General features: G+C 54.1%; 6 protein-coding genes across 6 annotated transcripts; 2 read left to right on the forward strand and 4 right to left on the reverse strand.

Annotated features, from left to right (window-relative positions):
• Positions 1-961: 961 nt before the first annotated feature.
• HER10_EVM0002608 (major facilitator superfamily transporter) lies at positions 962-3,553 on the reverse strand (the record flags this gene model as incomplete). The annotated part of the gene is made up of 5 exons (XM_035472314.1): positions 2,556-3,553; positions 2,453-2,497; positions 2,195-2,400; positions 1,972-2,134; positions 962-1,924 (listed from the first exon to the last, which is right to left on the reverse strand). The coding sequence occupies exons 1-5, from the start codon at positions 2,661-2,663 to the stop codon at positions 962-964; spliced, it is 1,485 nt and encodes a 494-aa protein (XP_035330494.1). The 5' UTR covers positions 2,664-3,553.
• A 1,855-nt stretch (positions 3,554-5,408) lies between these two features.
• On the forward strand, positions 5,409-7,947 carry HER10_EVM0010621 (uncharacterized protein; the record flags this gene model as incomplete). The annotated part of the gene is made up of 3 exons (XM_035480074.1): positions 5,409-5,582; positions 5,638-6,380; positions 6,436-7,947. The coding sequence occupies exons 1-3, from the start codon at positions 5,558-5,560 to the stop codon at positions 7,945-7,947; spliced, it is 2,280 nt and encodes a 759-aa protein (XP_035330953.1). The 5' UTR covers positions 5,409-5,557.
• A 291-nt stretch (positions 7,948-8,238) lies between these two features.
• HER10_EVM0012816 (F-box domain-containing protein) lies at positions 8,239-10,977 on the reverse strand (the record flags this gene model as incomplete). Its single annotated transcript, XM_035482198.1, has 2 exons — positions 9,745-10,977; positions 8,239-9,681 (listed from the first exon to the last, which is right to left on the reverse strand). Exons 1-2 carry the CDS (start codon positions 10,240-10,242, stop codon positions 8,239-8,241), a joined length of 1,941 nt encoding a protein of 646 aa, XP_035331080.1. The 5' UTR covers positions 10,243-10,977.
• Positions 10,978-12,079: 1,102 nt separating this feature from the next.
• On the forward strand, positions 12,080-13,165 carry HER10_EVM0009877 (D-isomer specific 2-hydroxyacid dehydrogenase; the record flags this gene model as incomplete). Its single annotated transcript, XM_035479349.1, has 1 exon — positions 12,080-13,165. One exon carries the CDS (start codon positions 12,080-12,082, stop codon positions 13,163-13,165), a length of 1,086 nt encoding a protein of 361 aa, XP_035330915.1.
• A 493-nt stretch (positions 13,166-13,658) lies between these two features.
• HER10_EVM0013143 (major facilitator superfamily transporter) lies at positions 13,659-15,470 on the reverse strand (the record flags this gene model as incomplete). The annotated part of the gene is made up of 1 exon (XM_035482510.1): positions 13,659-15,470. The coding sequence occupies one exon, from the start codon at positions 15,468-15,470 to the stop codon at positions 13,659-13,661; it is 1,812 nt and encodes a 603-aa protein (XP_035331095.1).
• A 5,917-nt stretch (positions 15,471-21,387) lies between these two features.
• On the reverse strand, positions 21,388-24,411 carry HER10_EVM0006146 (uncharacterized protein). Its single transcript, XM_035475739.1, has 3 exons — positions 24,024-24,411; positions 21,831-23,971; positions 21,388-21,783 (listed from the first exon to the last, which is right to left on the reverse strand). The coding sequence occupies exons 1-3, from the start codon at positions 24,306-24,308 to the stop codon at positions 21,594-21,596; spliced, it is 2,616 nt and encodes an 871-aa protein (XP_035330713.1). The 5' UTR covers positions 24,309-24,411; the 3' UTR covers positions 21,388-21,593.
• Between the last annotated feature and the right edge of the window lie 1,089 nt (positions 24,412-25,500).

A 25,500-nucleotide genomic window follows, 5' to 3' on the forward strand; every position in this document is an offset into this window, starting at 1 on the left:
ACGGTCGCCACAGATGATAATATACGGTGGACAGTGGATCCCGAAAACTCGGCTGCAACACTCGCACAGGACTCGATCTCGGATCTGTCGTCCAGAGAAATCAGACGGAGCAGCTTCACAGACTCCTCGGTATCATGTCGCCAACCTTCCACCTACCCATCCAGGCACCGTCTGGGGGCAAAACAAGGTCCGTCGTGTAGCCGCGCAATCGAGCTCTATGGCACACCCCAGATTGCGAAGTTTGCGCGCGGGTGGAAAGAGCCATTCTACGTGACTACGTAATGTGTAGCGGCGTCACAGACCCAATGAATGTATTTTCCAAATTTGAGACGGTCGAGCGATGGTGGTAGGAGGCACGACACGCCGCCGTGTTGGAAGGTTTGTGGCGATGTGCTGTAATGTCTCAAATGTTGTCAGGTTCGGTGGCCAATCAACGGTCAACCGCCCCAACTGCATTTCGGGTCCGGCGTCTTCAGAAATGTCATCAGGTGAAAGATTAGAAGACGGGGATCATAAAGATTGCATTTTTCGAGCAAAATGCAAAAGAATTGGGCCCTAACCAGGATTCGAACCTGGGACCTCTCCCAGACGTGTCGTGAAGACCCTAAGGGAGAATCATACCGCTAGACCATCAGGGCGATGGAGCAGATTTTGGATCTGATTCGTGACTGCTCGGATCGACTTGGGGCTCATAGATCCCTAGACCACCCCAAAGAGATGAGTTTCCGCTACATCTGTGACAGTAAGACCTTGACTTGGTCAATAGGAGCTTGCGTGACGATCATAGCAGACGCCAATTCTTAGTTGACTAAGATGTGTGAGATTTTGCATCGACAGAGACACGTCGGTCATCACATCAATCATCTTTAGGGCCATATGACATCTCCCTAGGTGTAAGTATCATTCATTCTCTAAAGAGGTTGTTCAGGACATTCGGTCTCAGGAACTTCAACCCTATGTATTACAAGGTGTACTGGAAGTCTGGCCTCTTGTCTCCGAGCGCCTCGATCTCCTTTTCAGACTTATTCTCCACCCAGTGATCTCTCTTCCCCTGCCTCCTCTTCTTGTTCTCGATCCTGAGCAACGTCGTCATGAGAGCGCTGCCGCCGCACAGGAAAATGGACATGTACGCCAACACAACGCCATGGCCCTCTGGAAACCGCGGCCCATGGAAGTAAATGTTAGAGCTGACGATGCCATTCAGGTTTCCCCACCCAATCACGAATCCTAGCACCACACCGCGCTTGTAGACGCCCTCATTGTTGTTGGCGACCCAGGTGATGGTGTTGGCGATGCATGGGTAGATGCCGAGAGCTCCGAGAAAGGTGCCTGCGTATTTGACTTGGGCGCTCTCGGTAGCGATGAGCATGCAGAAGCCCACTATGCCGATGAGACTGACTCCAATGTTACATAGACCACGCTGTTTCGTCCTGTCCGCCACATATCCGATAAAGATGGTGAAAATCGCCGCCGCAGCATAAGGCGGGACCGTCATCAGCTGCGATCGTACGATACTGGTATTCCACCCAAGTTCGTTGACAATGGTAGGCAAGAACAGACTAAAGGCGTAAAGCGGCATGTCGCAGCCCATGTAGATGACCATGCCCAGCCACATCTTCCAGTCTTTGACGGCCTGCCAGAAGAACGTCATCTTGAACTCCTCGTGGTTGGCAGAGGCCTGCTGATCCATCTTTAGACGGCGAATGACACGAGCCCGGTCGTCGTCGGAGAGGAACTTAGCCTCGTCGGGGAAGTCGTGGACCATCCAGAAGGAGGCGACGCCGAAGACCACGGTGAGGAGGCCTTCGAGGATGAAGATCCATGCCCAGCCCGGGCGGCCGCCGACGCCGGCCATTTGCTCGATGCCTGCTGCGAGGGCGCCACCGAACGAGCCAGAGATGGCTGCAGCTGAGAAAAAAATGGCCTGGCCACGTTAGCTTGGAGGGACGTCTAGTTGAGCTGAGAACTTACAGCGCGAATGCCAAATTCTGATCTCTTGTACCAGCATGATAGGTAGTAGTTGACGCCCGGGAAAAGCCCAGCCTCGGTAAGGCCCAAGAACCAGCGCGCGGCCATCAACCCACTCCAGTTGTGTACGAACCCCATGCCCGTCATTGATGCCCCCCAGAGAATCCTGTACTCGGTCAGCACACCGTGCCAGATAAAGACTGAAACCAGCTTGTCCTTTACTCACATGATGATGGGAATGAAGATTGACGGTCGCAATTTCTTGAGCAGAATGTTCGTCAAGGGCTCGAACACCGCATACGAGACGAAGAAGATTGTGAGCGACGAGTTGTACATAGAACTCGTGAGGCCCAGATCTTTGTTCAAACCGGCGATTTTCGCATTTCCAATGTTGGTTCTGTCAAGGAAAGCTAAGAGGTAAAGGATGCATAGCTACGTCGGCGTCAGTTAAGTGCACCAGGACATGAGCATGCATGACACGTACCCATGGAATCAGGATCCAGTCAAGCCTCCTGACTAACTTTCGTTCCTGCAACGCGCAGGTTAGTTTACTGGTCGTTTGATTGGATAGAAAGGCCATGACATACGACTTCAAGCCTCTCTTCTTCACTGAGATGCGCGTCAGGGTCACGCGGAACATCCTGCGTGCCTTGGTCTGATGTATGGGAGGCCGCAGCCTTCTCCGTGTCGCTCATCGTGGTGGGGTGTACCTGGAGCTGATCTCAAAGTTTTGATTCGGCTGACATCAAAGCGGGGGGTCTGGAGAGAGAAAGAGAGAAGTCTCGCAGTAGAAGCTCAAGTTTTTCGAATAGACGTAGTGAGACGTGGGGGAGAAGGCTGAGTAAATGCTGGCTCGGGTGGCGGACGAATGAGTTTGAGGTGGTAACCAAGATGCTTGACGGAAGCCAAACCAGATCGGCGGGAGGCCTGGTCAAATATAAACTAGGGAGACGTGCCCGCGAGCATGGGAGGTGGGGAACGTAAGAGCAACCCTCCCCCATCACCGGCAGACGACCTTCGGGATACACTCGGCAATGGAATCTGCTCTGTGACTGGTAGCCAAACCGCTGCAGCGGAACAAGTGGCTTATCGTTAGTAGCCATTGGGGACTCCACGTTTGGCGTGGAACAGAAGACTCGGTCAAGGGATGTTGATGCGCCGCTTTCGAGCGGCGTGATGAATTTAACAGAATACGATGCTAGGGTGTTCAGTACCGATTAGACCGCGTGGTTATCCTGCAGGACCAAGACCAGGAACGCGGGCGGCGACGTCAATAATAAAGGGATGAGTTTCGGTAGCAGTATCTGCTTCTCGAAGGATGCGAGGGAAGCCAAGGGGAAGACATCGGAGACGCGCGCGCATCGGCTGATTTCTCTGACATGTCTTAGCCTTGCGAACTCCAGTCCATGACCACGAACAGGTATTTACCATGGACCGGAATCCCGAGACTCATGGTGGCTTGCGAGGTAGTCTAGAATCGTTGGGTTCACAGCATATTCTGACTCCATGCTTGAGGAAGTCACAGGTAGACGGGAGAGAGGGCGCGTCTCACCAGCATCGAATGCTTCTCCCGACAAGGTGAGAGCTTGCCAGTGGAGCAAGTTGACAACATGGTATGAGCCGGGGGCTCCATCCGAGACTCCATTTGCCCGTGGGGAGAGTCTGGGGAGGGGGTTCTACCCGTCGACGACTAAGAAGAGAGGGGGAATCTAACGGTCATCGGTCCGCGTGGGAAAGCAAAGACTACCTAGTAGCTTATCTCCGGCGTGACCCCGCGGTTGCAAGCTCAGTCACTCGACCACAACAAGCATTGATCTGCGTCTTGGGCGCTCTAGCATTGGAGCGGGCTGATGCCGGGCAAGCTTGATTTGACGGCCGACACTTCGACGGAAAAAAAGTACCGCTGGATCTGCAGTAAGCTCGGTCAATAGCAACTGGTTGAAGGTCCCCGAAGATGATGCCAGCCACTCCGCCCTTCCTGCTAGTCTTAGTGGGACGGGGAACGGGCTGGGTCGTTGTGCACGTATTTGAAATACACCCACGTGAGGACAAGGGTGACGCCGTTGCTCGAAATCTGTGCAGTAGTCGCACGAACACCGCAGAGTGGCACAGGAAACACCGTATGGCGAAGTTGGATGGCCGGCCAATTATGCAGCCTGCTCGGCTGGGCTGGTCTTGCTGTGCGACTGAGATATACTGCAGACTGCCGCCCCGCAGATAAGTCTTTGATAATTAGAATAGGCAGGTCCATGACTACAATGGACTGACGTGCGACCACGGGCATGATTCAAACATGTTGCTGCTTCGAAAAACGACGTTGCTTTGGGGTTCGTCAACAGATGGACCCATAGATGCTGGCCGCAGTTGCGCCGTTGAACATCCCCGGGATGGTAGGTCTTGTCCCGGCTTGGCATGCTGCAATACTTTGGTTCCCGGCAGAGGATGCTGGTAAGCATGATGGACCGTTGGGCGGATCGAGGATTAGTCGGTGCTGAATATTCATCCGAAGGTGAGTGGACAGAGGCTAGGTATTTGGTGCCATCTGAAGCTCTGAATAAACGCAGGTAGGCCCACTGACTGCACGAAGCCGAAGAGATATCCATGTCGGTGCGGCGTCTGGTCCCGAACCGGCCGTAACGGGTCCCGACGCCCTGGCTTGGCAATCCGCGCCCGGGGCCAGGCTGGCGGTAAGGAGGGCCCGTAGCTCGGGACATGGCTGAGAGCCGTCAATAATTCTCTGTCGCAAGCCGACTGGCCGTCGTTGGGCCGCTCCAACCATCAGCCGTCTCAAGGAGTCTCTGCTTTCATGTTCCAAGCTATCGGGGCGGGAGCTTGCCTCAGAGCCCATTGGCTGAATGGTTCTCTTCAGACTTCGGGAGCTTGCCGATAGCTGGACTTCCACGCCCGATGTCCTGGACTCGCTTGACGAGTGACATTGGTCGAATCCAATCTGCCTGGATCGAGACATGAAGGCTTCCAGCACGGCTGGCATTCAGGCGGTGCTGGAGCTGACGATGCATGCCCACACGATGTTGCTTGTCAACTGCGGACGTTTCGTGCCTCAACTGTATTGCATAGATGGCGAACGTGTTGCAGCGTTATGTGTCCATTGAAGCAGCCGATCCTCTTCGTGAAATATTAGTGTGCAACCAAGAGGAATGCCCAAACCGCAAGCTGTAGATGATGCAGTGGCAGAGGATGGAGGAACAGAGTTGAGAGATGCTGACGACGGAGGCGTGGGAAGACAGTGGAACGGACGGGAGTTGCCAGCCGGCAAAATGTCACGCCGGCTGGCACTCAACAGGACCAACCCAGCTGAGTCATCGCGGATAGCGCCGGCGTCAATCGGCGACAAGCCCCACCGATGCCGCTAATCCCCGACCGCGACAATGGCGCTTTCGGCGGTGGCTTCTGACGTGAGAACTTCATCTCTCAGGCGATGAGAGGTTGCAGTGCTCAGCTCCACATGTTCTCTTCTTCCAGGAAGGCTATATACGATACCCTTCCCCCAATTCATCCTGAAGTTCTCTGAGTGAGGGGCAATTCACTCTCAAACACCCCACCATCCCCTGCGTTGAGACCCATCACCATGGCCAAACGTGTATGCATCGTCGGTAAGGACCACCTTCTCTCTAATGTCTGAGTCTTTAATAACACCATAGTCTCAAGGCGCCGGACCCTCCGGCCTCGTCGCCGCAAAGACTTTCCTCCACAACGCACCAAAGGGCGCCTTTGACGTGACAATCTTCGACGCCCAACGACGCATCGGCGGCCTGTGGCCCACGCGCCGCGACGATGTTGACGGCCTCGTCCACCCTCTCATGCTCGCAAACCAGAGCAAACACACTGTGCAGTTCAGCGATCTCGCCTGGGCCCCTGAGGATCCCGACTTCCCGCGCGCCTGGATGGTCGGCCGCTACCTGGAACGCTACATCGAGCGCTACCTCAAAGGCACTGATGCTGCCGCTGCAGCAACCTTGAAGCTTGGCCATCGCGTCGTCGATACAGAGCTCTCCTCCAAAGATGGCTCATGGACTGTCACAGTCGAGAGCGAGGCCGGCGGGAGAGAGACGAGCGTGTTCGATTACCTGCTTGTGTCCTCTGGCTTCTTTGGCAAGCCCATTGTGCCAGACGTCGTCTCTGGCGGTGCCGGTACGGAGATCCCCGTGGTGCACAGCAGCAAGTACCGCGATCTTCAGACCTTGTTCCCCGATGGCGTGAAGAACGGCGGCAAGATTCTGGTCGTAGGAGGACAGATGTCTGGCGTCGAGATCGCGGGGACCATCGCCACGCACATATCCTGCGCCGTCAACGCACCGGACCCGAGCCCCGTGCCGAACGCGGAGAAGCTCACGGTCGAGCATCTCACTCAGCGTCCAACGTGGGTATTTCCCCTCCACACCACGCCAAAGGTATGCTCCATCTTCCAGACATGGAGAGACTCGACTTGCTAAGACAAATCTCAAGCCCGGCGCGAAAGCAGCCCCCTTCCTACCCCTAGACTTCCCATCCTACAACCTCAGCAACCGCCCACACCCCCTGGAGAACAGCCAAGGCCACATCACCCCCGACGCCGCACGCTTAACCCACGGCATTTACACAACCTCCCTAGGCCAAGACCAATCCGGCTTCTCCCCCTCCGTCGCCGTAACGTCCAAACACCACTCGGACCCAGCTTACCTCGCTGTCTCGGAGAACTACATGGAATTCGTCCGCGCCGGCCTCATCAACATCACAACCGGCAAACTCGACTCCGTCACCGGCACAACCGCAAAGATCACGAACCCTTCCTCCTCCTCCTCCGCCGCCGCCACTTCAGAAATCGAGAACGTCGCAGCCGTCATCCTCGCAACGGGCTTCGATCCCTCCCCCTGCCTCTCCTTCCTCCCCTCCTCCGTTCTCACAACCCTAAATCACTCCCCCTCTCACCCCTCTCTCCCCCTCGCCCTCGCCTTCCACGGAACCCACGTCAAAGACCTCCCGACCCTAGGCTTCGTAGGCTTCTACCGGTCCCCCTACTGGGGCGTGATGGAAATGCAAGCCCGCTTCCTCTCCGCCCTCTGGGCGTCATCCCCTTCCACACGCCCGCCGGCCCTCACCGAAGCACTCCTAGACGACGCCTCAGACTGGCGCACCGTCTCCCTCCGCGACGACCCCCGCGCCTCCCAGTTCCCAATGGGCGACTACGCCTACCTAATGCAACAATTCTCCCTCGCCCTCTCCATACCAATCTCCCCGCCCGCGGCACCCCTAACCCCGGCCCTCCCTCACAACAACAAACCAATGGACATACTCACCCCAGCCCGCTACCTCTCCCCGCTCGCCTCCGAATCCGCCAAATCCGAGGCCGAGAACTCTCTAGCACAAACAAACGCCGCAGCAATCGCAGGCCTGACAACATCCCGCTTCGTGCCCCGCGCCGTCTTCCGCAGCTTACTAGGAACATGGAAGCTCGACCGCGATCTCACGAGCAGATTACCGAGCCACCCAAGCGGCCACTTCAGCGGGACAGCACAATTCCTCCTCCGCAACAAGACCGCCGACGGCCTGAAATGCGCCTCCGGACCCGCCTCCGCGGATGAAACCCCAGACGCCAACGACGACGGCGCCCTGGCGACAGAATACCTCTACATCGAAGACGGCGAATTCCGCGCCTCAAACGGCCTCGTCTTCCGCGCGACCCGCCGCTACGTCTGGCGCTACGACGAAAAGAAAGACATAATCAGCGTCTGGTTCGCAAAAGTCAACGAGCCGAAGCGGGCAGATTACCTCTTCCACGAGATCGAGTTCGAAGGACCGCCGCAAGATGATCAGAAGAATCCCTGGCAGGCAAAGGCTGGGCACCTCTGCATTGACGATTATTATGACGTAAAGTACGACTTCGCCTTCAAGGCTGTCAACCTCGAGGAGTGGAATATCAAGTATACTGTCAACGGGCCACAGAAAGATTACACGATACATGGCATCTATAGACGCTAGAAAGATCAATGAATAGAAGACGAATGAAGCGAAATCTTACATCTCAGGCTTTGAGAATCTAATCATTTCTATAAGTAATGCTTTTCTATTTCCTGTAATCGTGCATCATTCGCTATCGGCCAGTATTGCTAGAAACCAGCAAAGCCCAGTGTGCAGTTCCGCTATTGCACAACTCCAAAGATGACATTTTCCATCCTCGCCACTGAAGATGCATCAGTATCACCCACAAGGATGCAAGCGTTTGTCCTGTGCCGCCTAATGGTTCATCGTCAGCGACCAATCCTAGCCCGCCTACAACATTGTCAAATCCCCATCGCCGTCCACCTTTCGCATGCTTCCGTCACCCAAGATCGCATGCCTTCGCACGAGCCTGGTATTCCCAGTGTTCAATGCCCAGCAACGAGCCAAACCCTCTCTTCCGAATGCCCAGATCATCATATTGGGGCCTGATCCCATCGAAAGGTCGACGATGCCGGAGCAAACGGCAACGACTTGACCATAGACATCAACTGGATACTTTGGCCTTGGGTTCCGCTTGTCCTTGCTGCTCAAACCGCCGTTCTTGGCTTTGAGAAATTGTTGAACTGAATGCTGCAATGTCGGCCACCAATGAGCCCATTGATGTTCCCCTTGGCTGTCGACCAAACTCAGGAGGCTGTTAGTGCTTGAGAGATCTCGGAACATATCTGGTGGGATGGTGTAGAAAGCAAGAATCTGCTCCCCTGGTTGGAACCCTTCTCCTTCCGTCCACCGTGTCGTCGGGAAAACGGCAGCAATTCTCACACCATGTACCAAGTCCCTCCCAACGGCGTACATGAGTGGCGCACTTTCGCATGCTGCCGCTGGTGGACAAAACTTCACCTTGGTCACAATGCCGGCCCTCGACCATTTGGGATCATCGCAAACCAGGCTCAGGTACCTAGTCTTGGGGTCTGTAAGGAGGATGTGAGACCCGTCGCTCAAGGGCACGGCTCGATAGTTGTCGGCAGTGGATAATCTAGGCCTTGGGAGGACTCTTTCCGTCCTTGTCCACTGACATCGTTGGTTGGCAAAGGGACCGAGGGAGGCGGACAACTGCTGCTCCATGATGGTATAGACGTTCGAAGCGTCTTCCTCTAGTTCAGACGTCTCAAGTCGTGAGATGATAACCGGGACTTGGGGGGAAAAGTCGATTTCATTGAGGCCAAGACCACCCAATACGTCTTGCAGCGAGCCGGCGTGGCAGTCTGAGATTGACGCGGAGCTGATCAGGCGAAGTTTGCGTCTTGGGTCGTTTGCGTCACCCGGAGGAAGAAAATAGATGTAGTCGCTGGGTGTGGATAAGGCAAAGCGGCGGACATTTTGCTTTGCACTTCTGTTATGTATCTCGATTGCCGAAGAGCTACCAAAGGCGACGTAAGAACGATGAGGGCAAATGGCGACGGAGCGAGGAGGACAGTCGGCCGTGCCCACGTTGTAGTGGGTAGATTGTAGTTTTGCCTGCAAAGGCAGGGAGTGCGATACTTGCTGTGTCCCACAGTTACACATCTTGTTTTGGGTTGAGTACTTGATGGGCAATACGGGTAACCCTTGGATTTCGAAGACAAGGCCAAGACGGCCTCGGACGAGCACAGCAACATGGTTGCGTGCCCACGTCGTGTCCATGGCGCAGGCAAGTACAGGAGATCCGCAGGTAATGGTAGTGATAAGTCGAAGTTGACCCTTGCGACCCTTGCGATACTTCGAGAGCTCCTTCTAAGAAGACATGGACCATGGACGCGAGAAGCTCTCTTCGCACTGGTGATGCAGCTCATAGACCAGGATGGTGCATCCGTGGGTGACCATCAAGTATCGACCGCACATACTTGCGGTGTAGACAATGTTTCGTTTGTCGCTGGTAGATGTCGGAGAACCGCCGATGAAGTGCGTCTGGCCGATTTCGACAAAGGCAGGCTCGCTCCCGTTGTGACGCGGGCCGAGAGTGCATTCTCTCGCGAGCCATTTGGACATGACAGACGCTCGACTTGACACCGGCTTGTCCGCGTTGCTGGAAGCTTGAAAGCCGAGGATGCTATTGATGCTCGAAGCCCATCCGCCCCTCGACAACATGCAGTCAAGAATAGCCTCATTCATGCCGGCTACCAACCAGGAGCGGCAGGTGTGCCGTGAGGAATTGAAGTCGTATGGATCCAATAGCGAGTAGATATCAAGCAATATCTCGATTGGAAGCCTTTGAGAAGCTGGCAGCTGTTGCACCGCATGGTAGCCATGGCCATGGCTGTACAACAGCTGACGCTGGCCGGGCTGGGTCGTCATGACGGAGTCAAGCCACGGATCTGAGGACTCGAAAGTCGTCGAAGAAAGGATACCTAAAGAGAATGATGGAGTGGAGACCGGGATGAAAGTTCAGTGCGTGCCTCGGACGATGATAGAAATCCCTGGCAGTGTTGGTGATGCGAGTGGTGACGTGGGTGATGTCGATGCTGTGGGTTGTCAGATGAATTGAAGACGATGTTGTGGTCAAGAAATGGGTTCTCACAGGAACGGGGACTTGAGATCATGCAAGCTTGTGGGCAAGGCCAGACTTGTATGCACCCGATGCTTCTTGCCAGCAAATGACTGAGAAGTCATTGCAGTTCCCATCTTGTCAGCTGCAGTGAGAAGGTGAAGAGACAACGGCAGGTGAGTGCTAGGCGTGTAGGTTGGAGGAACGCAGAAAAGCAGTTGCCAACGACGTCAGAGTGCCAGAAAGAGCAATATCTCCTAATTCAAACGCCTGATTGCTCCTATCCAAAGCTGCCTTCATCAGAAAGACTCTGGACAAGACGAAAAGAGATAGCAGGCACGGCAAGACCGAGATGGAGGAAGAAGAAGCAAAGAACCGAGCCAACTAAACCTTCAAGTATGAGCCAGCCCTCGGAATTTTCAACAACTGGTCGGTTAGCTCAGTTGGTTAGAGCGTGGTACTAATATTTCACCTGAAATGTTGTGTAATGCCAAGGCCGGGAGTTCAAGCCTCCCACTGATCATTCTTTTGCTTTTTGCTGGAAATATTTCGATCAACGAGTAATCCATGTGTCGAAATTGCCATGGAGAGCATTTTTCTGGCGACTTTCTGATTCAATGATTATATTGTGGCGGCAGCTTTGTGCGCCTGTCCAACCTGCACTCACTTGCGTGCTGCTGACTCATTCACCAACTCAAGCCCGTCTGTGGAGAGGGTTCGCTCATGCAGTTGAAGAACCAGCCCGGTAAAATACCTAGAGTGAAGAGACCGATTCTTTGTATGATGGATTTTCCAAAACTCAAAGTGAAGATGAAATTGAATTTCTCAAGCTCGTATTATCTCGGGTCCTCAACCGTGAAGCTTGTGATGTCGATGAAAACGGTCAGATGTGAGTGAAGAATTACTGGGGCTCCCCTGAAAATCCAGGGCAGGGCGCCTGACAGCTCTTCTGACAGCACCCGACCCAGTGGGGTTTCAATTCTGCTTTCGGTTAGCGAGCTGCCCAGAGCTCCCGACCTGACAGAAAAGCATCCATCAATGGCGGGGTAGCTCTGGGCGCAGGCGAATGGCATTCACCACGCAGTCAAGCTTAAAAAAAGAGCAGCGGCTGCAGTTGGGGGTTCATCCACGTCATCCGACAGAGTTCAGCTGGAAGTTGATGTTGAGCGCCGGATTGGGCAACTGCAGAAAGATGCTGACGCAGGCTTTGACAACAGTACTGGCATGGAGGAGGAAAGAACGCGGACACTGCACTTGCTGCTCCCAATGCGGCACGAGGCAAGATGTACCTTTTGATAGGTACCTCCATAGGTAAGGTAAGGTAAGGTGAGGCAGGAGGGAGGAACGAGAATGAAGAAACGAGGAAGGAGGCATGGCCAATCTGCGGGCAGCCAAGAAGGAGCAGGAGGGAGCTGACGCGCGCCTTCTCTTGGCTTCGTTCCCGACCCTCCTCCTTCTTCTCCTCTGTCTCTACGCTCTCTCATCTTCATACAAAATCCCCTCAATTCCCACCACCAGTTTCAATCAACCTCTTGTTCTCTTCTGTACCCCTTTCGTAGATCATCCCCAGACGACAATACCTACTCAGCCAGCTACTGTCTCTCCACGGCATCAGTCTCTACCCCTCAATTGCGTCCAACCGCCACAATGAAGCTCGCCGTCTTCAGCGCCAAAGCGTACGACAAGAAATACATCAATGCCGCCCACGAAGTCAGGAAGGAAGAGTTCAAGAAGCACAACGAGAAGCTCGTCGACGACAACACTGACTTTGGCATCATTTACCACGACTTCTCCCTCTCCACCGAGACCGTCTCGCTCGTCAAAGATGTCGATGCCGTCTGCGTCTTCGTAAACGACTCCCTTACCGCCGACGTCGTTGAGGAGCTCCACAAGGCCGGCTGCAGAGCCATCCTCCTTCGCTGCGCAGGCTTCAACAATGTCGACCTTAAGACCGCCGAGAAGTTGGGCATCTTCGTTGCCAATGTCCCTTCCTACTCCCCCGAGGCGGTAGCCGAGTTCGCCGTCGCCCTGCTTCAATCCCTCAACCGACGCACCCACCGAGCTTACAACCGAACCCGAGAGGGCAACTTTAACCTCGATGGCCTTCTCGGCAAGACTGTACATGGCAAGACGGTGGGCATCATTGGCACCGGAAGGATTGGCGTTTCCATGGCCCGTATCATGAAGGGCTTCGGCTGCACACTGTACGCCTTTGACCCCTACGAGTCGGACGCCTTCAAGGAGCTCGGCGAGTACCTGCCTCTGGAGGAGCTTCTCCCCAAGTGCGACTTCATCAGCTTGCACTGCCCTCTCATGGAAAAGACGAAGCATATCATCAACGAAAAGACGCTGAAACAGATGAAGCCTGGCGCCATGCTCATCAACACATCTCGTGGTGGTCTCGTCGATACCAAATCTGTCGTCCACGCCCTCAAGACTAAGCATCTTGGCGGGCTGGCCCTGGATGTGTACGAAGGCGAGGGGGATCTCTTCTACAATGACCACTCTGGTCACATTATCGACGACGACTTGCTGACCCGTTTGATGACCTTCCCCAACGTCCTCATCTGCGGCCACCAGGGTTTCTTCACCGAAGAAGCGTTGCAGGAGATTTCCGAGTGCACATTCCGCAACCTCGAGGACTTTATGCTGGGACGCAAGTGCGACAACTCTCTGGTCAAGGAAGAGTTTGTGATGTCTCGCAGAGAGTCCCTTCCGGTGCGTATTGTCTGAGAGGTTATGGGAGGCCTGCAGTCGGCTGGTTGGTATGAAACAAAGACCTGTAGATTGGTGAATTCCCTTCTCTTCAACTCTTGAGCAAATAGATGGCTACAGATTACGACTTACGAATAGACGATTCCCTACATCCACTGCCGCATCGCTCCTCTCATGCAGATGAAAGTTTGTCGCAGAAAGGATTGATGTGTCCAAATTGTTGCATTATCCACATGTGCATGCACTGGAGCCCGACTGTTTTAATGTCAATTTTATTTAGGATTATGAACGGCGCCGGCCGTTGCTATTTATATGCGTCTATAGTCTAAATGCCTTTCGCTCCTGGATTCCACTATCCAACGCCAGCCTCCTCTTTACGCCGAATAAACAAAGATTACCATCGAATCCAGGGCCGATAGCCAAGGCGCCAAGAACAAGTCGCTGAGATACAGCAACTCTCTGAGTGTTTTGTTATGTATCGAGATGTATACATATCGAATATGCGAATCGCTTACGCGGGCTCAAAGGTGCGGGTAGGAGCCAGAGCATTCTTTGGCGGCTTGGCCTTCTCCTCATCGGATCCCGATGTCTCCTCGTCATCGCCAGAGTAGGCGTACTTGCTTCTAGCACGGATACGGGCTCCGTAGACCCAGAAGAGGAAGGGAATCGCACAGCACGCGAGGCCGAGGAAGGCCAGGAGGGAGGAGGCCCACTGGTCGCCAAGGCGGTCGTACATTTGCTCGGTGAAGAGGACGACGGCGGCACCCCAGAAGGAGCGGATGCAAGTCTTTGCGGCGAGGGCGGAGGCGGCCTGGTGCTGGTATGAGTCGACGAGGTAGTTGTTTGCCGAGTTGTACAAGAAGATGAAGCCAAAGCCGACGGGGAAGCCACCGAAGGCGGGGCCGGCCCAGTGGAGGTCTGCGTAGGAGGTCCAGGCGAAGATGAAGAGGCCGATGGGGATGAACCAGCAGCTGAGCATCATGGGGATGAGGCGGGCCTCGGCGGGTGGGTGGCCGTTGTGCTTCGCAACCAGGGTGAGGTAGTGCTTGTTCACCCAGGGGGAGCAGGCCGCAGAGAGAAGAACGCCGACGGCGAGGGGGATGAACATGAGACCCGTGGAGGAGGCGGAGTAGCCCTTGCGCTTCTGGTAGATGATGGGGAAGGCGACGAAGAACATGTACAGCAGGCCATAAAGGACGGACATGTAGATGGAGATGAGGAAGACGATGAGCTCGCCAAAGAGCAGCTGGAAGGGTCGGATCAGGAAGATTCCCAGGCGCTCGCTGAAGGGACGCATGTCAATGTCCTGCTCCGTTACGTGAGTCGCGTCGCCGGTCTCCTTGCGCATTTTGGCGGCGCGGCGGGCGAGGATCGTGGGTGCGTAGGTCTCGGGCACGGTGAAGGAGATGAGGACCCAGACGACGAAGGCCATGATGAGCTGGATCCAGTACAGCCAGCGCCAGCCTGCCGCGTCGGAGAGGAAGCCGCCTACAAGGGGACCGATGGCGGGGCCGATGAAGGGCGCGGCGGAGAAGGCTGCCATCGGGACGCCGCGCTCCTCGTTGCGCCAGAGGTCTGCAAGGGTGCCGCCCACCAAGGTCATGGGCGCGGAGAAGGCGATGCCGTCGATGGCGCGGCACACGAGTAAGGTAGCCAGGTTCTTGGCGACGGCGCAGGGGATGATGAAGATGACGGCGAGGAGGAGGGTGGATGCGTAAATCACCTGGCGGCCGTAGATTTCGGAAAGGGGCGCGAAGGCCATGGGACCGATGCCGAAGCCGATGACGAAGACGGTGATGGAGACGAGGGCGGCTTCCTCTGAGACGTGGAACTCTGCGGCGACGCCCTCGATGTCTGCCGTGATGACCGAGGAGCAGAAGGCGACGACGAAGCAGGTTAGGGCGACGACCATTGTGCAGTACCACTTGTATGCTTTGCTCCAGTTCTTTGGGTTCTGGGGGTCGTTGGGGACGAAGGTGACGAGCTTGTAGTCTCCCCGACCTGCTGGAGCCGAGGAGGCGTCGGTGACGGCGGGGATCTCGCCATTGTGGGTTTCTACGCGGTACTCGTCGAGGTTTGCGTTGGGGGAGAGGGTGCGGTAGGGGAGGTTGACGTCCAGCTCCGGGTCGATTTCCTCCTTTGTCTTTACGGGGTGGAGGACGTTTGAGGCGATGGAGGAGCGGCGGTTCGGGCGGGCGTTGCCTGATGGTGTGCGGGTGTGGGAGGATACCGGGGCGTATTGAGGTGCTGGTGCGGCGCCGTCTGAGTCTGAGGAGGAGCCTGGCGGCAGGGTGTGAGATGATGTTCGTGATGGTTGATCCATCTTTGCGGTTTGGTTGTGTTTGCTTTGGTTGTCTTCAGGGGATCTCGGGAGGGAAGTCTGAAGAGTAGAGGGCTAGGGGGTATGGCCCGGGATGAACACACGATAATGAAAGAGTAGTAGGGTATCCTCGGATGAAAGGGGGGGGCATCACCCTGACTTTATACTCGGCCTCATCTTGGGAAGAAGAACCACACACGAAGGGAACTGAGTCACTGTTGGTGTGAGATGGACAAGGTGCCTTGCATCAGGAAAGATACGCACGCCCCCCTCCCCTGCACTCCATTGAATGGGTAAACAACCTAAGAGTAAGGGAACCGGTCGCAATTCGGGCTATGGGTTGGGAATGGGATACTTCGGCGGCGGCATTCGGGGTGGCGCCCCACTTATCTGGATGGACGGAGACCCGCTTTTCCCGTCCGAATCGCCCAACCCGGTTTATCGTCGTGTTCCATTGTTCTCCCTCCCACCCCCTTGTTTTCTCTCAAAATTTGCAAGTAGAGTCGAGTCTAGACGCAGCGATAACAGCATGGTCCGTGAGTCGTTCATGTGAGGATCATTGTGTTTGGTGATGAGTACGGAGTACACACGCGTCAAGTTTTCGTGGACCACTTTCTGTGATTTTCTTTCCGCCATTCCATTCTTGATGGGGATGTTCCCCACCGCGGAAAGGCGAAGGGGGCGTGTGGCCATCAGCGAAACCTGCGAGAACGGAGGGGTGACATTCCAAGCTGCCTAAAGAAAAGAAACATGTGAGAGGTACGAGATAACGTGCTGCCCGTTCGCGCCGCCCTAGCAAATGCAATGGCAAGCTCCCTGCAGCTTTGGGTTTGGCGGCTCTGATCGAAGAAGGTAAACTCGCAGATGGACGGCCATCACGGGGAGGCGAGAGCCAAGAATTCGGGTTTAAGGTGGGTGCAGTAACAATTCGTGTGGCCAGCACGAATAGAGCCTCAGAAAAATGTCGGCGGCGCGTTTGACACGAGCGCCGACTGTTGCTTTTTTGGCTTTGCTCTACGGAGGGCGGTACTGGTTCTGGGCGCGCGTGCAGGGGGCTTCTCTGACCTTTCACCTTCAAAAAGACTGAATCAGATTTTGAGGCTATCCCAGGATTGGACTAGAGCGAGAATGTTGGTCTGGTCTGGTCGACAGGCCGTGTTTGAAAAAAGCTTCATTCGAGCTTTCGAGGTACCCGCCCAGCGGGAAGAGAATGGATTGAGCAAATCGTCATCACAACCCTGCCTGGATCCCTCATGGTTGTATCTTGAAGGCATCCTCGGATTTGAGGACACTGAAAACGGAATGGATGCCATTTCATTTTTGAGATTTCAGTAAGCCAAAATGAAGAATTTGGGTGTTGATTTTTTGACGCGCTTCTCGTTCTTTTGAAAGGTACACACTTCTTCGCGGCTCTGCCCGGTGACGCAAAAGTGCAAAAGTGGGACGGGTCTGGGAATAAGAGGGAATGACTTTTGGGCGGCACTAGAGCATCTTGGCCTCGAGATGACAGGGGCAGTCCCGGTCCGCCGTCCGCGATTGTGTGTGGTCTTCCCAGGGCTGAGGAACAGGGGGGAGAAATCTCGGGACGAGCTCGGGGTGTCGTCATACTAAATCAAACTTGAGGCAATCTGGACCAAATTTTTCATTTCTGGTTTTTACACCATAGCCGAGGACTTGTCGACGATTGAGCCTCAAAATTGTTGATAAGTCAAACCCCCCACTTCCTGGCACCCCCCTGTTTCTGGCACCCACAAAAACGATGGGATCACAACCCAACCTCCTCATTACTATTAACTATTGATCCTCAACCACACCCACTACAATACAACTGCCAGCCTCACTAGGGCATTCAGAGTCGCTGGATTCAGCCGTAATAACCTCCTTTTCACCCGCTTCGATTTGAGCCCGATGGATATCCCTGATGTTCGCAAACTTCGTGTTGGGATCGATCTGAACAGTCTTCCTCTTCCTAACTGCAGCGTTGGTAACTTGAGCCCTCAGGTGAGCCAGCTGCTGCTGGGCAGCTGCCAGTTGCCAGGCCTGCTCTGTGAAGCCTTTTTTCACCTTCCTGAACAGCAGCCGTTGAGTGCTGGTATCATTGTCGAGTTGGGTGTATAAGTGCAGTTGACCGCTGAGCTCTGCCAGCTTCCTGGGTGTCGACCAGACCACTGCAGAGGAAGCAGAATCCCATGGCTCAACAGGGTAGTTTGTTGACCATTATGGCATCGCTTTTTGCCCCGACTGGTTGGTTTGGGTGTGGTGGGCAGCAGAAGGCTCAGGTAATACCATAGGGTTCATCAGGGCTTAACCATCGCTACAGGGTGTAGACCAGTCCACTTCCAACCACTTCTGATGTTCGAGACTGATAGACCAGCAAGTCGAGCCTTCTGGTAACAGTCCAGGAAGTTCCTTTTACCTATAATGGTAGAGTCGTTCCATTGAGACAAGTAACCGAGCTCCTTCCGATAGGCTGACTTAACAGGGCTGAAGACAGACTGGTCAAGTGGCTGGAGGACATGAGAGGAGTGTGGTGGTAAGAACAGTAAATGGATATTGTTAATATAGCAATTCCACATGAAGTCTGTCGTCGTATGACTCCCATGCCCATCCACAATCAACAGTCGAGCCTCGCCCTCAGCCTCGGGCATAGTCTGTGGGATAAACACCTTCTCTAACCATTCAATGGCAGTTAAGTCTGTAGTCCAGCCATTATCTGTTGCTGTAAACTCCCACCCATCGTATGGAACCAGATGTAATGGAAACCACTGTTGTTGGACCGTCTTCCCTTGAAAATGATAAGAGGACGAAGTGCCCTACCCAAGGCTGAGATACACTCAATGATAGAGACCCATGCCCTCGACCCAGGTTGTTTCTTGCGAACAGACGTCGTCTCAGCCATGCCCAGCACTAACCCATTAGCTCCTGACCCTCGAGGATGCCAGTCTCATCCATATTATATCTGTTGGCTGGTTTGATGTCCTTGATCTCAGGGATGCAAGGAACTTAAACCAGTTCCTAATGACCTCAGTAGATGCCCCATTAACGCGTCTAGAATCGATGGAACGACTTCTCTGAACCTTAATGATAGGGTTCCTTCTCACGAAGGCATAGATCCAGCCTTTTCCTAATGGTTTGGTATTGGTATCCCCAGCAGCAGCCAGAACTCGCTCTGCGAATTCCTTCACCTGTTGGTGCGTTGGTGCGAGGCCCAGAAAGCCTGAATGCGAACCCATTGTGCCAGCTTACTCTCTGGTCAGGAGACAGCCTCTGCCAGTCAGCAAAAGCCACTTTCCTAGTCTGACCACCTTGGAGACGTAGTTGGAGGGTTGATCGTGGTATCCCATACTCCAATGAGGCTCTCTTTTGACTCTTGCCGTTTGAGATGTCCTCGAGAGCCTGACGAAGCTGATCTTCGGTATATTGAGGCATTAGATATAGAAGAAGGTATGTGCAAAAAATGAGCCCATTTGGACTCGAATTGAAAATGTTGTGATAAAAGGAGGTTGGGGGTGGGCATTGCGTTGTGGTGGATTTTCGCGTTTTTGTGGGTGCCAGAAACAGGGGGGTGCCGGGAAGTGGGGGGTTTGACTTACTTCTTTCTGTGAAGAGATTCTCTTCTCTACTGCCTTCCGCGAGAGGCCTGCTCACGATCTGTCTCTGTCCGAGCCTCAGATAGCTTCACTCATCCTTCCTCGCTGGTATTCAGACATCAAGAACCACCGGCGTTCGAAGCCTGGGATACAGGTATTTGCATCGGTTGACCGTTGGTTTTTACCGAAGCACCTTGCGAATTTACGATTCCAGAGCCGAGCTGGGCGCCTTTCGTCCGGGATGCACGGACCGTGTGGATACCCGGCGGGCTTGAAAGTGGGTCCTCCGGCCGGACACACAGTCAGTCGCGCAGATGGCTTCCCGAGATTTCGTTGCCATGGAACTTGCCGTTGAGAGATTCTTGATCTCAATAGTTGATCAGCTTGCCACAAAACACACACCTTCCTTCTTTGAATTTCTTTCTGTGTGCCTCTGAAGTCTTGAAGATTGGAGTCTCGTGAAGGGTAATCAGGCAAGGTACATACTTCAGCTAGGGATGCTCCTCTTCAGCCACCATGAACGACGCCGGTGAGGTTTCGAAGCACGATACCTTCAATGTAGCAACCAAACAAGGACTTCAGCAAGTGGGTACCATCACAAAAAGGTTTTCTCGAAATCCAAGGATCTCAAGACTCTTAGTGCATGCATTTGATTACGCTTGCAAGATTGTGCTTATTCCCGCCGGGCCCAAGTGGGGTGCCCACGGGCAAGAACTCACTTCTCGATACCTTACTCACCACAGCCTTGGCCCCGCGGCGTTATCAGCGAGAAGCCCAAGTCACCTCGGTGTTTGGGCGTATCACAATTCCACTGATAGGCGACTAGGAAGTTCCGAAGCCATGCTGCATTGCTGCTACAGCTGGATTATGCCCACATGGAGGTACCCCTAACTCTTCTCTCCTTCGACGGAAGGCCACGAGGCGAGCCAAGAGGTTAATAAGAGGGCCCAGCGGGCGTGTCTTGAGCGGTTCGAGACCTGCAGCTGGGTGGCAGTCTGACATATGCACCGATGTCGCAGAGATCAACATGTGGTGATACAAAAAGAGGCTCCAACAGCTCCAGAGGCTCCAACAGTTCCAGAACTGACTGCAGGTGGATAAGGGGAAACTGCAGTCTGCAGTGCACCTATCAAGGGTGGGGTGTGGGAGCCCGCGATGACAGAGCATCTTACGATTCTCCAAGGGGTGCTTCTCCCTGGACGCAGACGTGCGAGATGAGTCCGGAATGGTGGGAGTGGGAATAGGGGCAAGCTTAGGTTTCATTCTAAAAGAGCCTCTTTCTCGTGGTACATATGTGCTGCGTTGTGGATGACGCGGGATGCTACCAGTTCCAAGGGGGATTGATCTTTGACGTGGGTTGCATTTTGACGATTGCTGCCCAATAGACTAGCAACCGGTATCGTGGATCTTATCCCATGATCACCGACCTTACTCATGTGTACGGCTACTAATCTTCCAAGTCAGATAAATAGAGGTGTAAACAAACGGGTATTAACGAACCGTTAAACCATACCCAGCGCCATCGCGTACCTTGAGCTCACGAGGTAAAAGATAAAAAAGAGTGGACCCCATTTCAAAAAGTCGGAGCTCGCGCCTACGGTTCCCGCGCCCCCATCAGCCCCGGCACACCTCGTGGTCGGCGTTTCCAGCGCTCTAGCCCCCGTCCCTAAAGCCGCCAAGCCTTTAAGGGAAAGCTTTCCTCCTGCGATCGTCTCTAGATCCTAATGTAAGGTAGACGGAGTGACGCATTTTGAGCCTTGGCTTTTCGATTATCTACCCTTTGGGCCATTTGGGAAACAGCGCCGGTCGGTCGGCCACTCGGGTCTCGAGCTCAAGCAGTGAGATCTTGGCTGCCTACCCGTTGTCGTCGCCGTTGGGTGTCAGATTCAATCAAAGATACACACAGAGATCTCGCGGGACTTTTACTCTCCGCAAATAGACCGGGCGTGGGATAGTCCATCTGACATGCAGCCAAGCAGAACCCATCAATCTACCTATTCTGGCCTCCATCTCCGCCGACTGCTCCCGACCTCCGACCGCGAATGCAGACCTTCTTGTCATTTTCACGATCCGGAACGACTGGTCTCCGCTCATCGCGAGACAGAAGATGTCGACTTACTGGTCGATGATAGCCCCCCGGAAAGTCTACGAAGGTGTCTGATCGGAGCACAAGGATCCATCAAGTGTACCAGCGTCATTACGAATTTTGCGGTTCCTAGAAGTATACCCTGACTGATCATAGCATAAACCCGCGGTGTCTTGGCAAGACCTATAAATCGGGGAGGTTCGTCTTAAGACTCCGACATCATCACCACATGGATCAGCCTGTCACCGAATCCGTTGTCTGCATCGTTCATGAATTCTCATTATCTTGATGAAAACACTCAATCACTCAATCACTCCAAACTCCAGTGGTATAGTGCTGTTACCCCCGCTACCCACCCAACGTCTCCCTATCATTAAGCAATGTTCCCGTATGCACACATGAGAATATCTACAAACGCAGCTGCGAACAGCTAGGCGAAGCTCCTACGCACTAGCGATTGTTGCTGTCATCCTGCTGCCGCCAGATGTGCGTGTCGCCCAGGCTCATTGAGCTGTCCGACGCGGCCGAGGCCGTGTTCTCGGGGGCATTCGGTGTCTCCGTATCCGGGCCGCTCTCTTCGTCGTCGTCCGTGTTATTGTGAACTGGTGGTGGATCCTGGTAGATCCACGGCTCTTCTAGACTGCAAAGAGTTAGTGAACCGAAATGAACCAAGATAGATAAACATACCGAGAGGTTAAGCTGGGATTCGCAAAGGTCAAGCCCTTTTCTTTGTCCTCATCAATGGTGCTGCCGCGCCTGAGCAAACCTTGCGAGGGTCTCGGCCCCTCAAAGTCTTCGTCAAGTACAGCCGCATCCTCAGGGTCAATCTCAATGCGGATGCTGCGCAGAGATATGTATCGCGTAAGCGGCTCGAAACGACGCTTAAAGTAGAAGCTGTACCAGACCGTAAATGCAATCAGAGGTAAGACAGCAATGGACTGGACAAAGGCAAGCGACAGTGCCATGATACTGGAAAGTATCACCTGCGACACCAACAGACCGAGAATGACGCGGTAACTAATGATTCTCCATGCGCCGCCGGTCGCATGCTGAGGCTGGTCCATTGCATAGAGAAGTTGGTACTTGTAGGTAAAGTAACCCAAGATGAAGTAGAAGAGGCCAACGGTCAGAATGAGCCAGCCGAATCCCAATGTGCTGTACAACAGGCACAGCATGAAGATGAGCATTGCCGTCGGTAGGTAGAATCCGTAGCTGAACACAGTTGGTTGCATGATTTCGGCAAAGTCCCTGGGGGTCTTGGCACCCATTCGATAGATCGGGTAGAGGAAGACGCTGCCGACTTGGAGCAGCCTGAAGGGGAAGAGGCCAATGCCTTGAAGCATGATGAAGTTGGTGTAGAATATTCCGAGATCCTGGATCTGCCCGGCAACTTGTCGGGTCAGAGTAGCAGGACTTTTCCAGATATCCTGGATCTGACGAACCAAGTTGGCAACGGTGAAAGCTGCGTTGGAAGTGGCAAAGACAACAAAGATGTTGAAGAAGGTGAAGAAGAAGTTTTTGGAAATGATGGAGAGCTCCACGTCACCCTTGGAGATCATACCTTGCTCGTACGAGAGGTATTCGTAGAGATATGGCACGGCAACGTTCAACAACGAAACGAGAAGCGTTGGCAAGCCGGTTTCGATCAAGGCACGTAGTGTTGGATATTGGTCGAAAAATCCAACAATGCCAGGAAACCATGTCTGGAAGTTGCGTACGCTTAGCAGACTAGCAATAGACGCAACGATTGTCAACCACAGCACGGAGAGAACGGCGACAAATATCGTAATGATCCATGAACGGAGACGACGAATCCCACGAGGTGCGTACGTGTTGGGCCACATTACATCAGAAGGGGCGGGTGCAGGCTTCGTAAGAAGCTGTCCAGGTCGAGGGTCGATGCGGGCCTGGATTGCCATCTGACAAGCGGCGATCGAGTCCATCGTGACGAAGGCCAGATCGGCTGGGGTGAAGTTCTTCTTTCTCGCCTCGCGGATTCTGTCATCGAGGCGTCGCAGCTTCTCCTCGTAGTAGTCAAGGGCGTCTATCTTGCGACTCTGAAGTTTGAGCAAGCCATACCATAGTCTCACTTTGGGGCGCGGTCTCTCGACGAGTTCGGGGTTGATATTTTCGTGCCCTAGTAATCCACCATTCTCTCCGGCCTCCTCGTCGACTTCGTCTTCTCGAGGCTCCAAGACTGAAGGCTCGGCCTGTGGATCGCGGAGGCGCTGGACTGACTTGGGAAGCGCCGCCTGTTTTCCGAGATACACGCTCCAAGTCTCTTCAAGCTGAGCCAAAGCCTGCGCTCTTTGAGCAATGAGCGAGTCGAGCTCCCGCCAGTCGCAGCACAGATTAACATGCTCCACCTCGCCAATTTCTAGCTTTTCGATGAGTTTCTTGATTTTCCCCTCGTCGCGTAGGTTTCGAGGAATGCCAGTAAGGCGGAATGTTCTGTCGGTGATTGTTGACTGTGTGCCGAGGTACTCTTGACGAACATGAATGACTCTAAAGGTCGACTTATTTAGGACGTAGAGGGTCAAGCCCGTGAAGAAGTAGCCAAAAACCAGCCATGCCCATATGTAGCTCTTTGCCATGTTAAAACTCTCGTCGTCGTCCGGAGCAGCCCAGATCGAGTCTGTGTTGTGTGAATGAAAATCCAAAGCGCGAGTCGCCGTCGCGATAGAGGCCGTAGCAGTTCCACTAGGTTTTGGTTTCGTTGGAGGGAAAGTCTCAGGTCCGAGCACGAAATTGATGGGTAGCATCACGGTATACGCGAAGAAGGCCAGTATAGCCAGAATGCGGATAGCCATTTTGAAGAAGGCAAGGAACTGTTCCCGTCAGATTAGTATGCCCGGTCAGGAGTGGTAGCTTCGCACTTACGACAAAGGCATCGAGACCAGCAGAGGCGAGGACTTGCTCCTCAGTGACGCGGTAAAGTCCCGGAATCCACCCAAAGAAGGTATCCGGCAATGCGGGCAACCCGATATTGGGGTCCAGTCTGCGCTTACGCGCGGCGTACAGGGTCGGCCATCGTGGGCGCAAGAAGCAGAAGGTCGTGAATGCTGTGATGCCAAGGACCAGGGACAAGCCGAGCTGGACAAAAATGTCACGATCGCTCGGTTTGATGGCCTCTGGCGGTTTATCTTCAAACACCAAAGATTCCATCTTGCGTGAGGCAGGTCACCCCGATTCGGATGCGACTGATGGAGCTGTTGAGTCGCGAGTCGTTGGGTAGAAATTGGTGATGTGTTGGAGAGACTCCAAATCGTCAGGTAGTGGGTTGAAACAGGTGCTGGGAGCTCCAGGCAAGAGGGAGGTCTCCACTTTCATCCGAACCTGTGACGTGATGATGCGTCGGGTGATTGTGGTTCTGGCGGTATTAGATAAGCAGCGCCACAGTTTTAATGGGGTGGCTGGCATGAACCGGCGCTCCAGCCACACGAGGGATCGAAGGTTGCAAGTGCGCATGCTGTGCCTGCATTCTTCTGCATCAAAATGCACAAATGGGCCCCTCAAGAGTACGGAGTGTTCCGGCAGCCCTATAAAGCTTTCCTTTTGCTATCCGACCATGGTTCCAATTGTTCAATGAGAAAGAGAGTACGCAATATTACGGCCGGATCACCACGGCGTATTGCAGATGACGAATGGGAGACCCTACGGCACAGCTTACCTTCCTGCAAGCCACTTTATCTTAGATTTGATACGCGGTGCTTCAAGATACACAGTCTTTACTAGGTATATATCTGCAAGACAATTACCTTATTGACGGCCAAGACGGACGACTGCTCGGCTGCTCCCTTAAAAGTATTGGCGATCATCGGCCCCACTGCCGTGGTGCGGGACCTAGGTAGACCGGCGCTCTCCCGGCGTATTTCGGCCCTTCCACTCTGTTCACCACCGCTGGTCCGAGAGAGATACTTACCTCCATTCTTGCGGGGGAATAATTCAGAGCTCATGAAGTGATGTTGCAGGGCTTACACAGCCACGCGGCGCTCTGTCTAGCGAGTTTTGATGCCCGGTGCTGCAGGCGAGCTGCACGTCGAGCGACCACGCCGAAAAGCTTCACCGTGAGACAGCACAGCCTCAACGAGGAAGTCGTTTGGCGGAATTTCCCATGCTGTCTCTGTTCCACGGTCGGAGTATTTGGCAGCAATTACCAAGTGCTCGGACGACCGAAAGTTGAGATGGATGGAAAATTCCGCCTCAAAATTCCAGAGGTTTCAATGCGTTCCTGGTGAAAGTGCCATCTGGGCGAGCCGCGCACTGACACGTAATGTTTGCAGTGTGCCCATCACAGACATTGCAACCATGTTCCAGCTTCGTGCATCGTACATCGTGCATTCATACCGATTGTTGG

This window comes from Colletotrichum scovillei (assembly GCF_011075155.1).
Source record: "Colletotrichum scovillei strain TJNH1 chromosome Unknown Contig00008, whole genome shotgun sequence".
Lineage (NCBI taxonomy): Eukaryota > Fungi > Ascomycota > Sordariomycetes > Glomerellales > Glomerellaceae > Colletotrichum > Colletotrichum scovillei.

What these genes read in the sequence shown, in the direction of transcription:
- HER10_EVM0006146 (XM_035475739.1), bottom strand. Translation starts at nt 24,308, where the DNA reads ATGGAATCTTTGGTGTTTGAAGATAAACCGCCAGAGGCCATCAAACCG. An exon ending in CTGGTCTCGATGCCTTTGTC is followed by an intron (nt 23,972 to 24,023) that starts GTAAGTGCGAAG and finishes TGACGGGAACAG; the next exon opens with TTCCTTGCCTTCTTCAAAAT. An exon ending in AATCCCAGCTTAACCTCTCG is followed by an intron (nt 21,784 to 21,830) that starts GTATGTTTATCT and finishes AACTCTTTGCAG; the next exon opens with TCTAGAAGAGCCGTGGATCT.